The sequence below is a fragment of the Nannobrachium achirus genome, assembly GCF_963921795.1.
Source record: "Nannobrachium achirus genome assembly, chromosome: 23".
NCBI classification, from domain to species: Eukaryota; Metazoa; Chordata; class Actinopteri; order Myctophiformes; family Myctophidae; genus Nannobrachium; species Nannobrachium achirus.
The window spans coordinates 40,102,520-40,115,385 of NC_137830.1; the positions used below are offsets into that span (position 1 = coordinate 40,102,520).

The 12,866-nt window shown below is 44.4% G+C and overlaps 2 protein-coding genes across 2 annotated transcripts in view; one reads left to right on the forward strand and one right to left on the reverse strand.

The window, feature by feature from the left end:
- The window catches only part of ppfia2 (PTPRF interacting protein alpha 2), a gene marked incomplete at both ends in the record, with an annotated part of 259,369 nt that overhangs the window by 64,210 nt on the left and 182,293 nt on the right, over positions 1–12,866 (reverse strand). Inside the window, 2 exons of the mRNA XM_080754745.1 lie at positions 1,458–1,565; positions 12,108–12,182. Coding sequence (XP_080610871.1) covers positions 1,458–1,565; positions 12,108–12,182 — 183 coding nt within the window. The remainder of the gene's footprint in view (positions 1–1,457; positions 1,566–12,107; positions 12,183–12,866) is intronic.
- LOC308308464 (2-amino-3-ketobutyrate coenzyme A ligase, mitochondrial-like) lies at positions 2,832–4,118 on the forward strand (the record flags this gene model as incomplete). Its single annotated transcript, XM_080753879.1, has 1 exon — positions 2,832–4,118. One exon carries the CDS (start codon positions 2,832–2,834, stop codon positions 4,116–4,118), a length of 1,287 nt encoding a protein of 428 aa, XP_080610005.1.

A 12,866-nucleotide genomic window follows, 5' to 3' on the forward strand; every position in this document is an offset into this window, starting at 1 on the left:
AAGTCATGGTGCCATTCTGGTAATAGGATATAAAAACTAATATCGCAAAGTTTAACACCCCTGTGTGCTGAGAGTACACATTTCCATTTTAAATAAAACATATTGATGTGCGTGATATTAGTATATGCCTGCACCGAAACAGATACAGAGCATGGGATATCATTTGATCTCCTTTTGTAACCCGGTGTGAAAAGCTAAGCTTGAATACTGTATTGTTCAGCATGTTTCTTCACTATACTGTCCATGCCTAACAGAAACAAACTTTACAGTATTACCCGTATTTCTTGCAAGATCATCGGACTTCCCACAACCACACTTGCTGATATGAACAATCAGGCCATCAGACAATTAGCACTTTCAATAACAAATTACACTGATAATCCCCTGTATCGCTACTTCGACCTCATGCCGTCGGGGCGAAGATACAGAACCTTGAAGTGGAAAAAAGGTTTGTTGAAGCAGGAGTTGCGACCCGTTGTGAGCTTCAGTAGATCTGCTATTTTTTGGCAAATATTCTGCCCCAGGATAATGGATTTTAGATTATTATTTACGTTGGATTATCACAGTCAACATTATTATTATTAATTTTATTATTATTAGGGATGTCCTGATACCACTTTTTTGCTGACCAAGTACAAGTACGAGTACTTAATTTGAGTACTTGCCGATATCGAATACCGATACTGTAAGTTACGTTTCTATACAATGCTTAACTCATATGCTGCCATGGCCGAGGAGCCCGAAAAAATCCCGTTGTACGGCCCTGCCACGCCCGAGGAACCCGAGAATTTTTTCACAAAAAAAAAAAAAAAAAATCAAAAAATATTTTTTTTCAAAAAAAAATTTTTTACCCCAAAAAATGTAGTAGGCATGATAGCGATCGCGAAATTGCATGTTTAACCCCCATAGCAACCCCATCTTTCAAACATGGCAGCCATCTTTGTTTACATTTTAGGAAAACATAATGGCTGCTATCTCATGAATGCCTGAACGGATTTCCATTCGGATCTTTTTGTTTGAAAGCTGTGAGCAATGTGGACACACGTGGTGCATTATCTAGGCATGGGTGTGCATGATCCGTGCACTATGAATTACATGGAAGTCTATGGAGACAGTTTGGCATATGAGAGTACGAAGGTATTGTTAAATGGCAGCAGAGGAGTTAAATAGTGTGTGGCGCTCCAAAATAAAATGCTTTAAATAATTATGTTGTCATGCCTAGAGTGAGAGAAGGTGAAAACACTGTTCATTAGTTGAACTAACACACACAAAACTGTGTCTTGGGACTTTTGATATGTTGTTACCAACATATTTATGAAACAAAATGGTATCTGGCGCTGCCGTGAGCAATATCGGACGAGTACGAGTAGAGCAAAATAGGCCGGTATCGGGGCGATTCTGGTATCGGTATCGGGACATCCCTAATTATTATAGTGAGAGAGATAGAGGATGCCCACCTTGCCATGGACCTTCTGCTGAGCCTCGCTGGCCTCCAACAGGTCCTCTCCTTCCCCTGACGCCACTTTCCTCTGAATGTGGGCATTCTGCTCCCTTAAGGCCACGATCTGTATGGAGGGAGAGAGAACCAAAACAATATATACCATTAAACATGTTGGACATTGAGATGTTTACGAGTGTTTATACTGTAGGTTTCCAGTGATGGAAAAAGTACTCATATGTTCTAAGTAAGTAAAAGTATCAATACTGCAATGTAGATGTAGTCCGTTACAAGTAAATGTCCAGAATCCAAAATGTACTTGAGTAAAAGTATGAAAGTGTTGGCAACAAAATGTACTTAAAGTACCAAAAGTAAAAGTAGAAAATGTTTGAAAATAGTTATCCACAAGCTCACAACACATCGCGATGCGACGTGTTGTGAGCTTGTAGATTGGCTATTTTCAAATAGCCAAGGTATAAAATAGGGGCTAAAGTGTTTCATGTATGTTTTATACCATTATAATTTATATCTGCAAAGTAACTAGTAACTAAAGTTTTCAAATAAATGTAGTGGAGTAAAAGTACAATATTTGGATCCGAGATGTAGTGGAGTAGAAGTAAAACTATTTGAAATTGTAAATACTCAAGAAAAGTAGGCTACAAATACCTCAACATTGTACTTAAGTACAGTATTTAAGTAAATGTACTTAGTTACTTTACATCACTGTACTGTAGGTTTCCCTGAAAAATCTATTAGATGACTGCTTGAGTTCTTGTTAATAACAAGAAAGTGGATCAATTCACTTAAGTTCTTATATTTAAACTGGCTTCCTGTTTCAGATCCAAATCCAGACGTGTATTTATTTAAATGTTTATTTTGGAGGGACAACACACATTGATGAACACTGCACACATAAATGCAATGTACTGTAAATATGTCGGATTTAGCAAGTTTGCTAAGAAAAGGGTTAGGGTTAGGGTTAGGGTTAGTAGTTCCCAAACAAGCAACATTACAAAAGAGCACATATAAACAATACCAACAGGGTACAAACAAAACAAGTATAAAAGAAAGGAAAACTCATTGAAGCCTTTATAAAAATGCTCACGTGTGATTGTCCATAACCAACATCCAGGATGGAATATGAAAAATCAAACAGATCCGTCTTGATCACACAACGATAGAGATCATGTGTACCGATTTGCGTGAATTTTGGATAAAATGAAGTAATATATATATATATTTTTACATAAGTCGGCCTCCAGCCTCCTGCACTATAAAAGGCAGAAGTGACGTCACATAATTATGCCTGACGTCACATAGTATCCTGTGACGTCAGGCATGGGATTGTAATCTTCCTCGTTGTGGACAATATTTTGACAGCAGTTTCACCATCATGTCTCTCCGCACAGCTGTCCGTGGGTTCGTTAATCCTTTCAAGTGTGTTCTAGGGTCTCCTGCGCCCGCTGCCTTGAAGCGGGGCTACGCCGCTGTCGCCGAGGCGAGAGCGATTCTGGAGAACGAACTTGACACGATCCGAGCTGCGGGAACGTGGAAAGGAGAGAGAATTATCACGTCCCAGCAAGGTCCTCATATCAGCGTGGACGGTAGTCGTGGCAACATACTGAATTTCAGTGCAAACAACTACCTCGGCCTCTCCAGTCACCCAGAGGTGATACAGGCAGGCATTGAGGCGCTACAGACACGTGGCGCTGGACTGAGCTCCGTCAGGTTCATCTGCGGCACACAGGACATACACAAAAACCTGGAGCAGAAGCTGGCACAGTTTCACGAGAGGGAGGATTGCATCTTGTATTCCAGCTGTTTTGACGCCAACGCTGGGTTGTTTGAGGTTCTGTTGGGCCCAGATGATGCGGTTCTGTCCGATGAGTTGAACCACGCCTCCATTATCGATGGGATCCGACTTTGTCGCGCCAAGAGGCTCCGCTACAAACACATGGACCTCGGTGATCTGGAGAGCAAACTAAAAGAGTCCCAGTCGTCTCGTATGCGCCTGGTGGCGACAGATGGTGTGTTCTCCATGGATGGAGATGTCGCTCCTTTAAAGAGCATCTGTGACCTGGCTGAGCAGTACGGAGCCATGGTCTTCGTCGATGAATGCCATGCCACCGGCTTCCTGGGGCCCCGGGGCAGAGGAACAGATGAGCTCCTGGGAGTGATGGACAGAGTTCAAATTGTAAACTCCACTCTGGGAAAAGCGCTGGGAGGAGCAGCTGGCGGCTACACGGTGGGCCCCAAACCGCTGATTGACCTCCTGAGGCAGCGCTCTCGGCCATACCTGTTCTCCAACTCCCTCCCCCCTCCTGTGGTGGGCTGTGCCACCAAGGCCGTGGAGCTGCTGCTGGCGTCCAATGAGATCGCCCAGAGCATGACGGCCAAAACTATGAGGTTTAGGAACAAGATGACCGAGGCTGGGTTCACCATCTCAGGAACAGCTCACCCCATCTCTCCTGTGATGCTCGGGGAGGCAAAGCTGGCTTCTCTCATGGCTGATGACATGCTGAAGCTGGGTGTATATGTGATTGGGTTTTCGTTTCCCGTCGTACCAAAAGGCAAGGCCAGAATCCGTGTTCAGATTTCAGCAACCCACACTGACGAGGACATTGACCGCTGCGTTGACGCTTTCGTACAGACAGGCAGAAAACATGGAGTTGTATCCTAAACAAAGCACTACTGAGGAAGCTGATGCGTCCATCGATGTGATTCTTATGGATCCGTTTGCGCTTGTAGAACATTTGGTCTGTTACAGAGCATGGGCTGTTACTAACGAGAAGATTTAGTTACATTGGAAGGTCAGTTGACGTTAATGTGATCTTTTTTGTTCGCTTTTCTTAGCTGAATAAAGGACTTTTGTTAAATAAAAAAAATCTAAATAAAAACTGTGTTCAGGTGGGGCTTGTAGCCATGGCAGGCAATCCACCTAGGAGAGGGACACTCTGAACTAAAACCAGGACTGCAAGGAGTTGCGCCCCACAGTCCTTAATCAACATAGTAAAGCCAACCAAGGAGAACAAAGTCATCCCAAATTCTATACTTCCAGCGGCGGGAGTCCACAGGAACATCGCAGCGGATGGTGGTGCTCATGACGATAGGACCCCAAACCCATAAGGGAGGGTCCTGTCCGATCACAGCGCCCCATCCAATGCACTCATGCGCTGTCGGAGAGCATTTATAATGGGAACCTTCAACGCATGCACAGTGAGAGAAGAAGCTAGATTGGAGGAACTAGCACACTGTGCCGAGGCAAGGGGAGTGGAGATCCTGGGAATCCAGGAACACAGAAGAGTGCACACTGATGACCGGATCGGTTACCGCAGAGTGGAGAGATGCACATTCATCACTGCATCTGCATGGCGAAACGAGGCCCAGGTTGCAACAGGGGGTGTAGGGCTAATGCTGGGTTCTCTGGCGCGTAAGGCTGGGGTTTACCATCATACCGATAGGATCTTCATCGCAGAGTTCTCAGGCAACCCAGTAACAACAGTCATAGTCGTGTACTCGCCCATCAATGTGTCACCATCTGAGTAGATGGTGTGTGCTGGGCCGGACAGCATACCCCCAGAGGTCGTAAAGAACTGCAGTCTTGACAACATCATCCTACAGTTTTGCAGCCTGAACCGTATCACTGCAAAGGTCTGCAACCGGATGATACTAAACCGGATTCGGCATGCAATCGACCCAAATCGGCTTTCGAGAGGATTGAACCACATTAGCCCAGACCTTGGCCCTGAGGAGATTAATCGAGGAGGTGAAGATGAACAACCTGACAGCTGTATTGTGCTTTATTGATTTAAAAAATGCTTTTGACTCAATACACAGAGGCACTGTGATGAAGATCCTGAAGGCCTAAGGTGTCCCAACTTGCTCCGGGCAATTGAGAACATGTATGCAGGAATACGGGCCAAGGTGGTAACCCCAGATGGCAACATTGAGGAGTTTGACATTTGTCTGGGGTACTACAAGGAGACACCCTAGCCCCCTTCCTCATTGCCATAGTCCTGGACTACACGCTCAGGAAGGCCATCAGTGGACAAGAGAAGGATCAAGGAGGTCAAGACAACACCCTGCAGTAGACTACCATAGACCTAGACTACATGGATGACATCAGCCTACTCTCCAACCACGTGGAGCAAGCACAGGAGCTCCTGAGGAGAGTGGAGTCAGAGGGTGCCACGGTTGGCCTTCGGCTGAATGTCAAGAAAACTGAGGTGATCACCTATAACATCCAAACGGACCATCCACCTCTTCCAACAACAGGAGGCAAAGCGCTGAAGGAAGTGAAGGACTTAAAGTGGGCTGGGCTCATGTGTCAACTCAACAGAGCAAGATCTTAAAGTGAGGAAGGCACTTGCATGGAGGGCCCCAAATGGCATGGCCAGTGCATGGAACTCCAACCTCCCCCGACCAATCAAACTTGGCCTCTTCTATGCGACGGTAGTCTGTTCTCCTATATGGCAGTGAATGCTGGACCCTGAAACCAACTCTGCAGAAGTCTCTAGACGGGTGCTATACCAGAATGTTACGTGTAGTGCTCAACATCAGCAAGAGTACAAGTACCAACAAGAATCTGTATGCTGGAATATTAAGAGTGAGCGATAAAATAGCAGCCAGAGAATGAGACTTGCAGGACACTGTCAAAGACACCAGTAGCTGCCAGTCAGAAAACTGGTGCTGTGGGAACCAACACATGGGCACCAGTCCCTAGTGGGAATGTGCGTGAAAAATGTCACGGAAATTGCACGCTGTATTCATGATTTGAGGCATTTTGTTCAAAACGGTGCACTTCTGCAAACTTTGGATGCCAATCTTAGCCGGGCGGCATTGGGTCAAGAGGTTGAGTGGTCGCTTGGGAACCTGAAGGTTCACAGTTCAATCCTGGGCTCGCCCAGAGTGTCCTTCAGCAAGACTCTGAACTCCTAATCCTAATGTGTGTGAATGGGTATAAAGTAATGCACAATCTACACTATGTAAAGCACCTTGGATAAAGGCGCTATATAAATGCACCATGTAGCCAATAAGGATGGAATATGAAAAATCTAAAAGACCCGTTTCATAGAGATAATGTGTACTGATTTGCGTCTGTAGGACACACACACACACACACACACACACACACACACACACACACACACACACACACACACACACACACACACACACACACACACACACACACACACACACACACACACACACACACACACACACACACACACACACACACACACACACACACACACAGAGAAGGACAAACAGACATGGTACAAAACCTCCTCTCTCTGAGACAATTATGCAGCATTGATGTTGCTGGAAGATACCGAGGTAGAACTCTCCTCAGGAGGAGCTCAACATGATTTAAACAATTAATGTTAACACAAAATCCCACAGGCAGTATTTATCACTGAACAAGGACTCCCTTTAAGCTTTGCTCCTCACATTAAAATCAGGGACTTACAACTGTGGAAGAAAGCTCTAAATGTTTCAACATGGCATTAGTATCACTTGTACAGTATTGCTTTGGTGGTGAAGAACACTCATCCGTCTGGAGCTTCTCTCTTACACAATCCCCAATAAACCACAGTAGATTACCTTCAACAGCCTGCGTAGGAATTTCTGCAACATGGCGTCAACCAGCGATAAGACTCACAGTAGCATATGTGCACTGAGACAATAACTGTAATTATCGTGTTCGGTGGACCTCGTTTCTCGCTTTATCACCTGCAGCATCTGTCATTCCGTCATAATCCTGTTGCCAGGGGTGACCGGCAACAACAATAATTAGGGTCTTCCTTGACAGTGTGGTGTGTGATTATCTCTTTCTGAGTGTTGGGGAACAGGCAGGTAGAGACAGCTGTAATCGCCCCAAATTGCTGGCCGACCTATTCCTGGGCAGCGCACGTAACTCCGGGTACATCCCATTATAGACTTCATAAACATTTTTACACCGTCCCATTAAAACGATGACAGCCGCGGCCCAGAGAATTGATGGTTCCTCATTTCATCATCTACTGCTTTTCCAAACTAGACTTAATGCGGCCTGAAACTCGGGAGTGGGGTCGACTAACTTGTAGCCGACTACCATTAAAAATAACAGACAGACAGAGACACAGACAGCTATATGTTCGTCCATACCTTACCCCTTATCCCTAAACTTCTTTGCCTTTCTTTTTTTACCATTTTGAAAAACATTTTAAAATACTTAAAATAGCCGATAGATAATCTACGTCGACATGAACTTGTAGATTTGAACTATTTGAACTATTTAAAAATGTTTTTCAAAATGGTAAAAAAGGCAAAGAAGTTTAGGGATAAGGGGTAAGGCATGGACGAACATAGGGCCCAGAATCTAAAACACAGAATCTAAAACATAATTCCTCGCGTTTGGCCGTTCCGAGGCCTGGCGGGGATAATCAAGACTCCACAGCAAGATACATTTGTTATCCACAGAACTTAACCACACACAACTCACTACCTCAGGGTGTTGTTGTGTGTGGACGGTTATTAGAATGCCATCAGAGTCTAGAACCAATATATTGCGATGCTCAGAAATCTATTAGTGCCTACAGTATATGCGTACACCCCAGGGAGCAAATTCTCTCCAGACATTTGGTGTGAACGAAACGACGACGGAAGAGCTCCAAGTCACAGCTCTCTGTTTTGATTCCGCTGCAATGACATGTTCAATGACATTTTAGTCAATAGAAATGACAGCTGTCCGGGGATTTAATCTTGCGCTAAACGCTGCAGCCCAGACCTTGCCTCGAATCCATAACCTGCCACTGCTGTGATCAAGGGAGACGGTCCCTGAGTTGTTTCTTTAAAGTTGGGGCCTGAGGTCATGCAAAGATATTACCTCTCATTAATTATGATAGTCGGCGAGTTCCACTTTTCATTAAGATCGGACATTCGCTCGGAGTCTGAAGATACTAATAGATTCACTTGCCATCGCGTAATATACTCTACCCACTGCTTTTTAATGAGGGCACACAATTACAGAATGCCTCCTTGTGTTGCTGTAGTATTGAACAGAGGCCGCCTGTAATTTCCGCGGCTCAGAGATCAAACGCCCGCACAACCCCCTGACATAAAGGCTGCAAGCGGATGATTGATGGCAGTGTCAGGGATGTGTCTCGGGGCTCTCAAATTAGAAAAATGAGATGTTTTCCAGAAACAAAATGAACATGACTGCCTCTCCCTTTTGATGTCGTTGAACCCCCCCCCCCCCCCCCCCCCAGCAAAGCTAAAAAAGCAAAAGGTGTATTTTTATTGACTGAACAGCGACATTATTTCTTCATCTCTGTGACGTATTTGACATGTCTGTGCGAGGAGGACGGCAAGGCTTGGTGTGAAGGACAGGGAGGAGAGATGGGACGGACACGCAGCAGACAGACTGGAGGAGGGATCGGAGTGCTGGTTCCTCACGTGTACATAAAAGATTGATCTTTGTCAAGGTGAAAAGCCCAGTGCATGAAGTTCTCTGGTGCAATGCGCTTGAATTAAGATCAATCACTTAATTTGGAGCCAACACACGTGCAAGTACAGTTAGTGTACAGAGCACTTTACACCCTGTCGTACACGCACATTTTCTAACACTTAAAAAAACAGGGTAATAGGAAGAATGTCTTCATTTCACTACAGACGGCGTCTGTAATACCTTGGGATTCGCTTAACAAGGCTGTGAGTTGTAACAATACGATTGGAGCCGACAAGATAACAGTATGTTCTTCAGAACCTCCATGTTTTCCTGACAAGGTCTTTTATCTTATTCAGCCTGCACTGGTCCCATGGTGGACCCAAAAGGCCTTCACCAGAACAGCTGGATTCCATACAACTTCAATCTCCCCTTGGGCACGTTCCACTTGGATCAATTTAGGCCTCCGCTAAGGCCTCCGCTCATGACAACAAATTCTAACGAGAGCTTCGAGAGCAGGATAGCAATCAGTGGGCAGCCACTTAACCACCTGTGACCGGGTGAGGTCAAAGGACATTTATGTCATCAGACATGGTGGCTTGTCTCTTCTAAACCCAGAGGGAACCAAATTGGTGGGGGTGGGGTGGGCGCTCGGACCAGACCTCTATCCCAAATCAATTAGTGGCCTACTGGCTTGTCAGGCAGCCAGAGGCCCCTCCTGGCCATCTCCCCGGAGTCTCTTGAGTGTGGACGTTTCTATTCAGCAGGCCTGGTTTAACCAGCTCTTCCCCCTGCATCAAGGTCCCATTACTCATCTGTCTGATGCACTGACAAGGCACCGTCTGAGACCTCAGCGAAAAGGCCCGGCGAGTGTAAGAGCCGTGTTTAACCTTGTGATCTCACAGAATTCCTCACAGGAACGCCATTTATTAAAACCTTTGTCATGGACTACGCGTCAGTAAGAAGTTAATTTAGGAGAGGCTGTGAAAAATTGAACGAAAAATGACAACCAGGCTCTCCGATTACATATTAATTTCTTTCTCTCTCTCGCTCAATATTCTTCTTCCGTTTCCCATTGACCGTTTCCTACTCCATCTCCTGTCTTGTCTGCTGCTCCGTAGCGTTTCCGGCGTGCTCCCCTCCATCCCCTAACTCGGCACCACGGTTAATAGTTTTGGATTTTTCATAATAGTTTAGTTTTAGTTAGATCTGACTTTTTGTTTTTCTAATTCAGATAGTTTAAATTTGTTTTTAGAGCGTGTTTGCTAGTTTTTATTAGTTTAAATTTTTGTGACAATGCTTCGTTTTTGTTTAGTTTTTAGTAGTTTTATTCTTTGTTTTTTCATACTTTGGGATATTTTTAAGGTGGAGGATTCAAAAAGGTCAGTGAGTAGGACTATTCTGTAATAACAACTCAACAAAATATACATTTAAATATATATATATATATATATATATATTCAGTTACGAGAAAAACTCAAACTTTTTCAGTTTCAGTTATTTATCGTATATATATTTTTTATTATCGTTTTGATTTAGTTTAGTTAACGAAAATGTTTTTCCCATTTTAGTTTTCCTTATTTAGTTAGTTTTCGTTAACTATAATAACCTTGCTCGCCACACCATCCTCCCTCTCCTCCCGCTCGATTTCTAAACCTCCCCGCAACCCTCTTCCATTCCACTCGCGTTGTTTTTCTCCCCGGGACTGAGTGGCAGGTAGGCAGCTGTGGCAGGCAGTGAAGTGCCGGCCCGAGGGGTTTTCTTTTCAGTGGTGTGAAGTAATGTAAAGTAATGTACTTAGTGTACATTTACTCAAGTACTGTACTTAGCAAAATGTTTTAGGCATTTGTACTTTACTTGAGAATTTTCATTTTCCAACACTTTCTTTCTACTCCACTACATCTCAGATCCAAACATTGTACTTTTACTCCGCTACCCTATATACAGCCTACTACATACTATATACAGCCCTATATACATTTTGGCCTTTTTGAAAATAGCCGATGACCCATTGTGAGCTTGTAGATCTACTATTTTCTAAAGATGTACATGTTTTAATGGGACATTCTGCATAACGAGTACTTTCTATTGGTACTTTTAAGTACATTTTGATACCAATACTTTTTCTACTTTTACCTAAGTATATTTTGAATTCCAGACTTTTACTTGCAAAGGCACAGTCACACCATAGTATGGTTGCCAGCTGATAAGCAGATTCTGCCAATGCATTTCAATGGGAATGGAGCGGATTTTTTGGGATTTCTCCAAGACCGTGCCTTGACAAGAGTATTTCCACATTGCAGTGTTGATACTTTTACTTATGTAAAACATTTCAGTACTTTTTTGCACCACTGTTTCTTTCTCGGCTGGAACAGAGACCATCTGCGCTGACGTAACCGCTGGCATGAGACGAGAGGTTGCTATAGCCCCCCCCCCCCCACCCCACTCATCTGCCAAGACCTGCCCCTCATCTGTCAGCACCCCCCAGTCCACCACTCAACATGTACAGTAACATTCTATATTCCTTCTGAAGGCATGCTTTTCTTCCTCCAGCTCTCAGAGCGTCCAATGAACCAATCATTTTCCGATCTTTATCCATTATCCATCCAAAGAAAGCATTCATCAGGATATCCATCTATCTGTCTGTCCAGCCAACCACCCACCTGTGCACCAACTACAGAGAAGACCCGCATAAAGAAAATGTGTGTAATATATATATATATATATATATATAAAACCATTTTTCACCCGGTGTCAATTATCTAATTTAATCCTGGGCTCTACACTCCCTCTGCCAACCTGGGGCGACAACGGACTCACCTCATGCTTCCTTCTATGCATGAGGATTCTAAGTCGCTTCTTTTCACCTGACAGGCGGGAGTTTCCCCGGCTGGACGTAGCGCATGGAAGGAACACATTATTCCAACCAGTTCCTTTCCCCTCCATCAGGAGCCCCAGTTGGCCAGGGGGAGGCAGTGTGTAATAAGCTAGGTTTTTAACGTAACTAACCCCTAAAATGACAGTTTTGGTTTAAATTGTCTAAATGTGATAATTGTGCATGAGACGTACATTCATTGTAGTGATACATTTTCTTTTAATGAATAGTGATTCATGCATATTTTTCTGTACTGTAATAACATCAAGTGACTTTAGTTATCGAGAAATTTTACTACAGTACTACTACACTATTTGTCCGGGGCCCCCTTGGAACCCGGCCATCGTTAACATAGCAACTCCTACCTCCTGATTGGCTGCTGTAAGCTCCTCCTCCAAGGCCGACACCCTCTCCAGCGACACTCGTAGTCTCTCTCTGACCTGAAACCAAAGCAACCAATGAGTCACATGTTCTCCGCAATGGCCCTGTGGTCTCCATACCCATCCTGCATTCAATATATGCATTCAGTAAGGACCCCCAAATTAACATGTATTTGGCCACAGACCGTCTTCAGGAAATATTTTGTTCCAGGGACCCCACTCAAGATATGTGTAAATTTTTTCTAACATTTCCCACATTTTGTCAATATTTTTTGCTCACAACGCAGCACAATGTGACGTGTTGTGAGCTTGTAGATCAGCCGTTTTCAAATAACCAATTTATACCGTACAGTATATAGTTTTACTACCGATTTAGATTCTATATTAATTAATTTAGCTGGGGACCCCCTGGAACCCCCTCAAGGACCCCTGGGTGTGACGGGTCCCATGAACCCACTTTGAGAACCACTGTCTTACGGGAATCGTTTGCTTGGCTTTCATTACCCATCCACACTCCTGAGGTTAATGTGATAAAACAGAATCCTTTCTGCCAGAGAGCCAAGGGACCCCTTTTCTGCCCTCGGCCGAGAGAGGGCGAGATCATTTAGCGACCTACAACTGGGTTGCAACCTGGTCGGTAGTTTTCACCGACTGGGTCGCTAAATCTACCGACTGGGTCGCTAAATATACCGACTGGGTTGCTAAATCTACCGACTGGGTCGCTAAATTTACCGACTGGGTCGC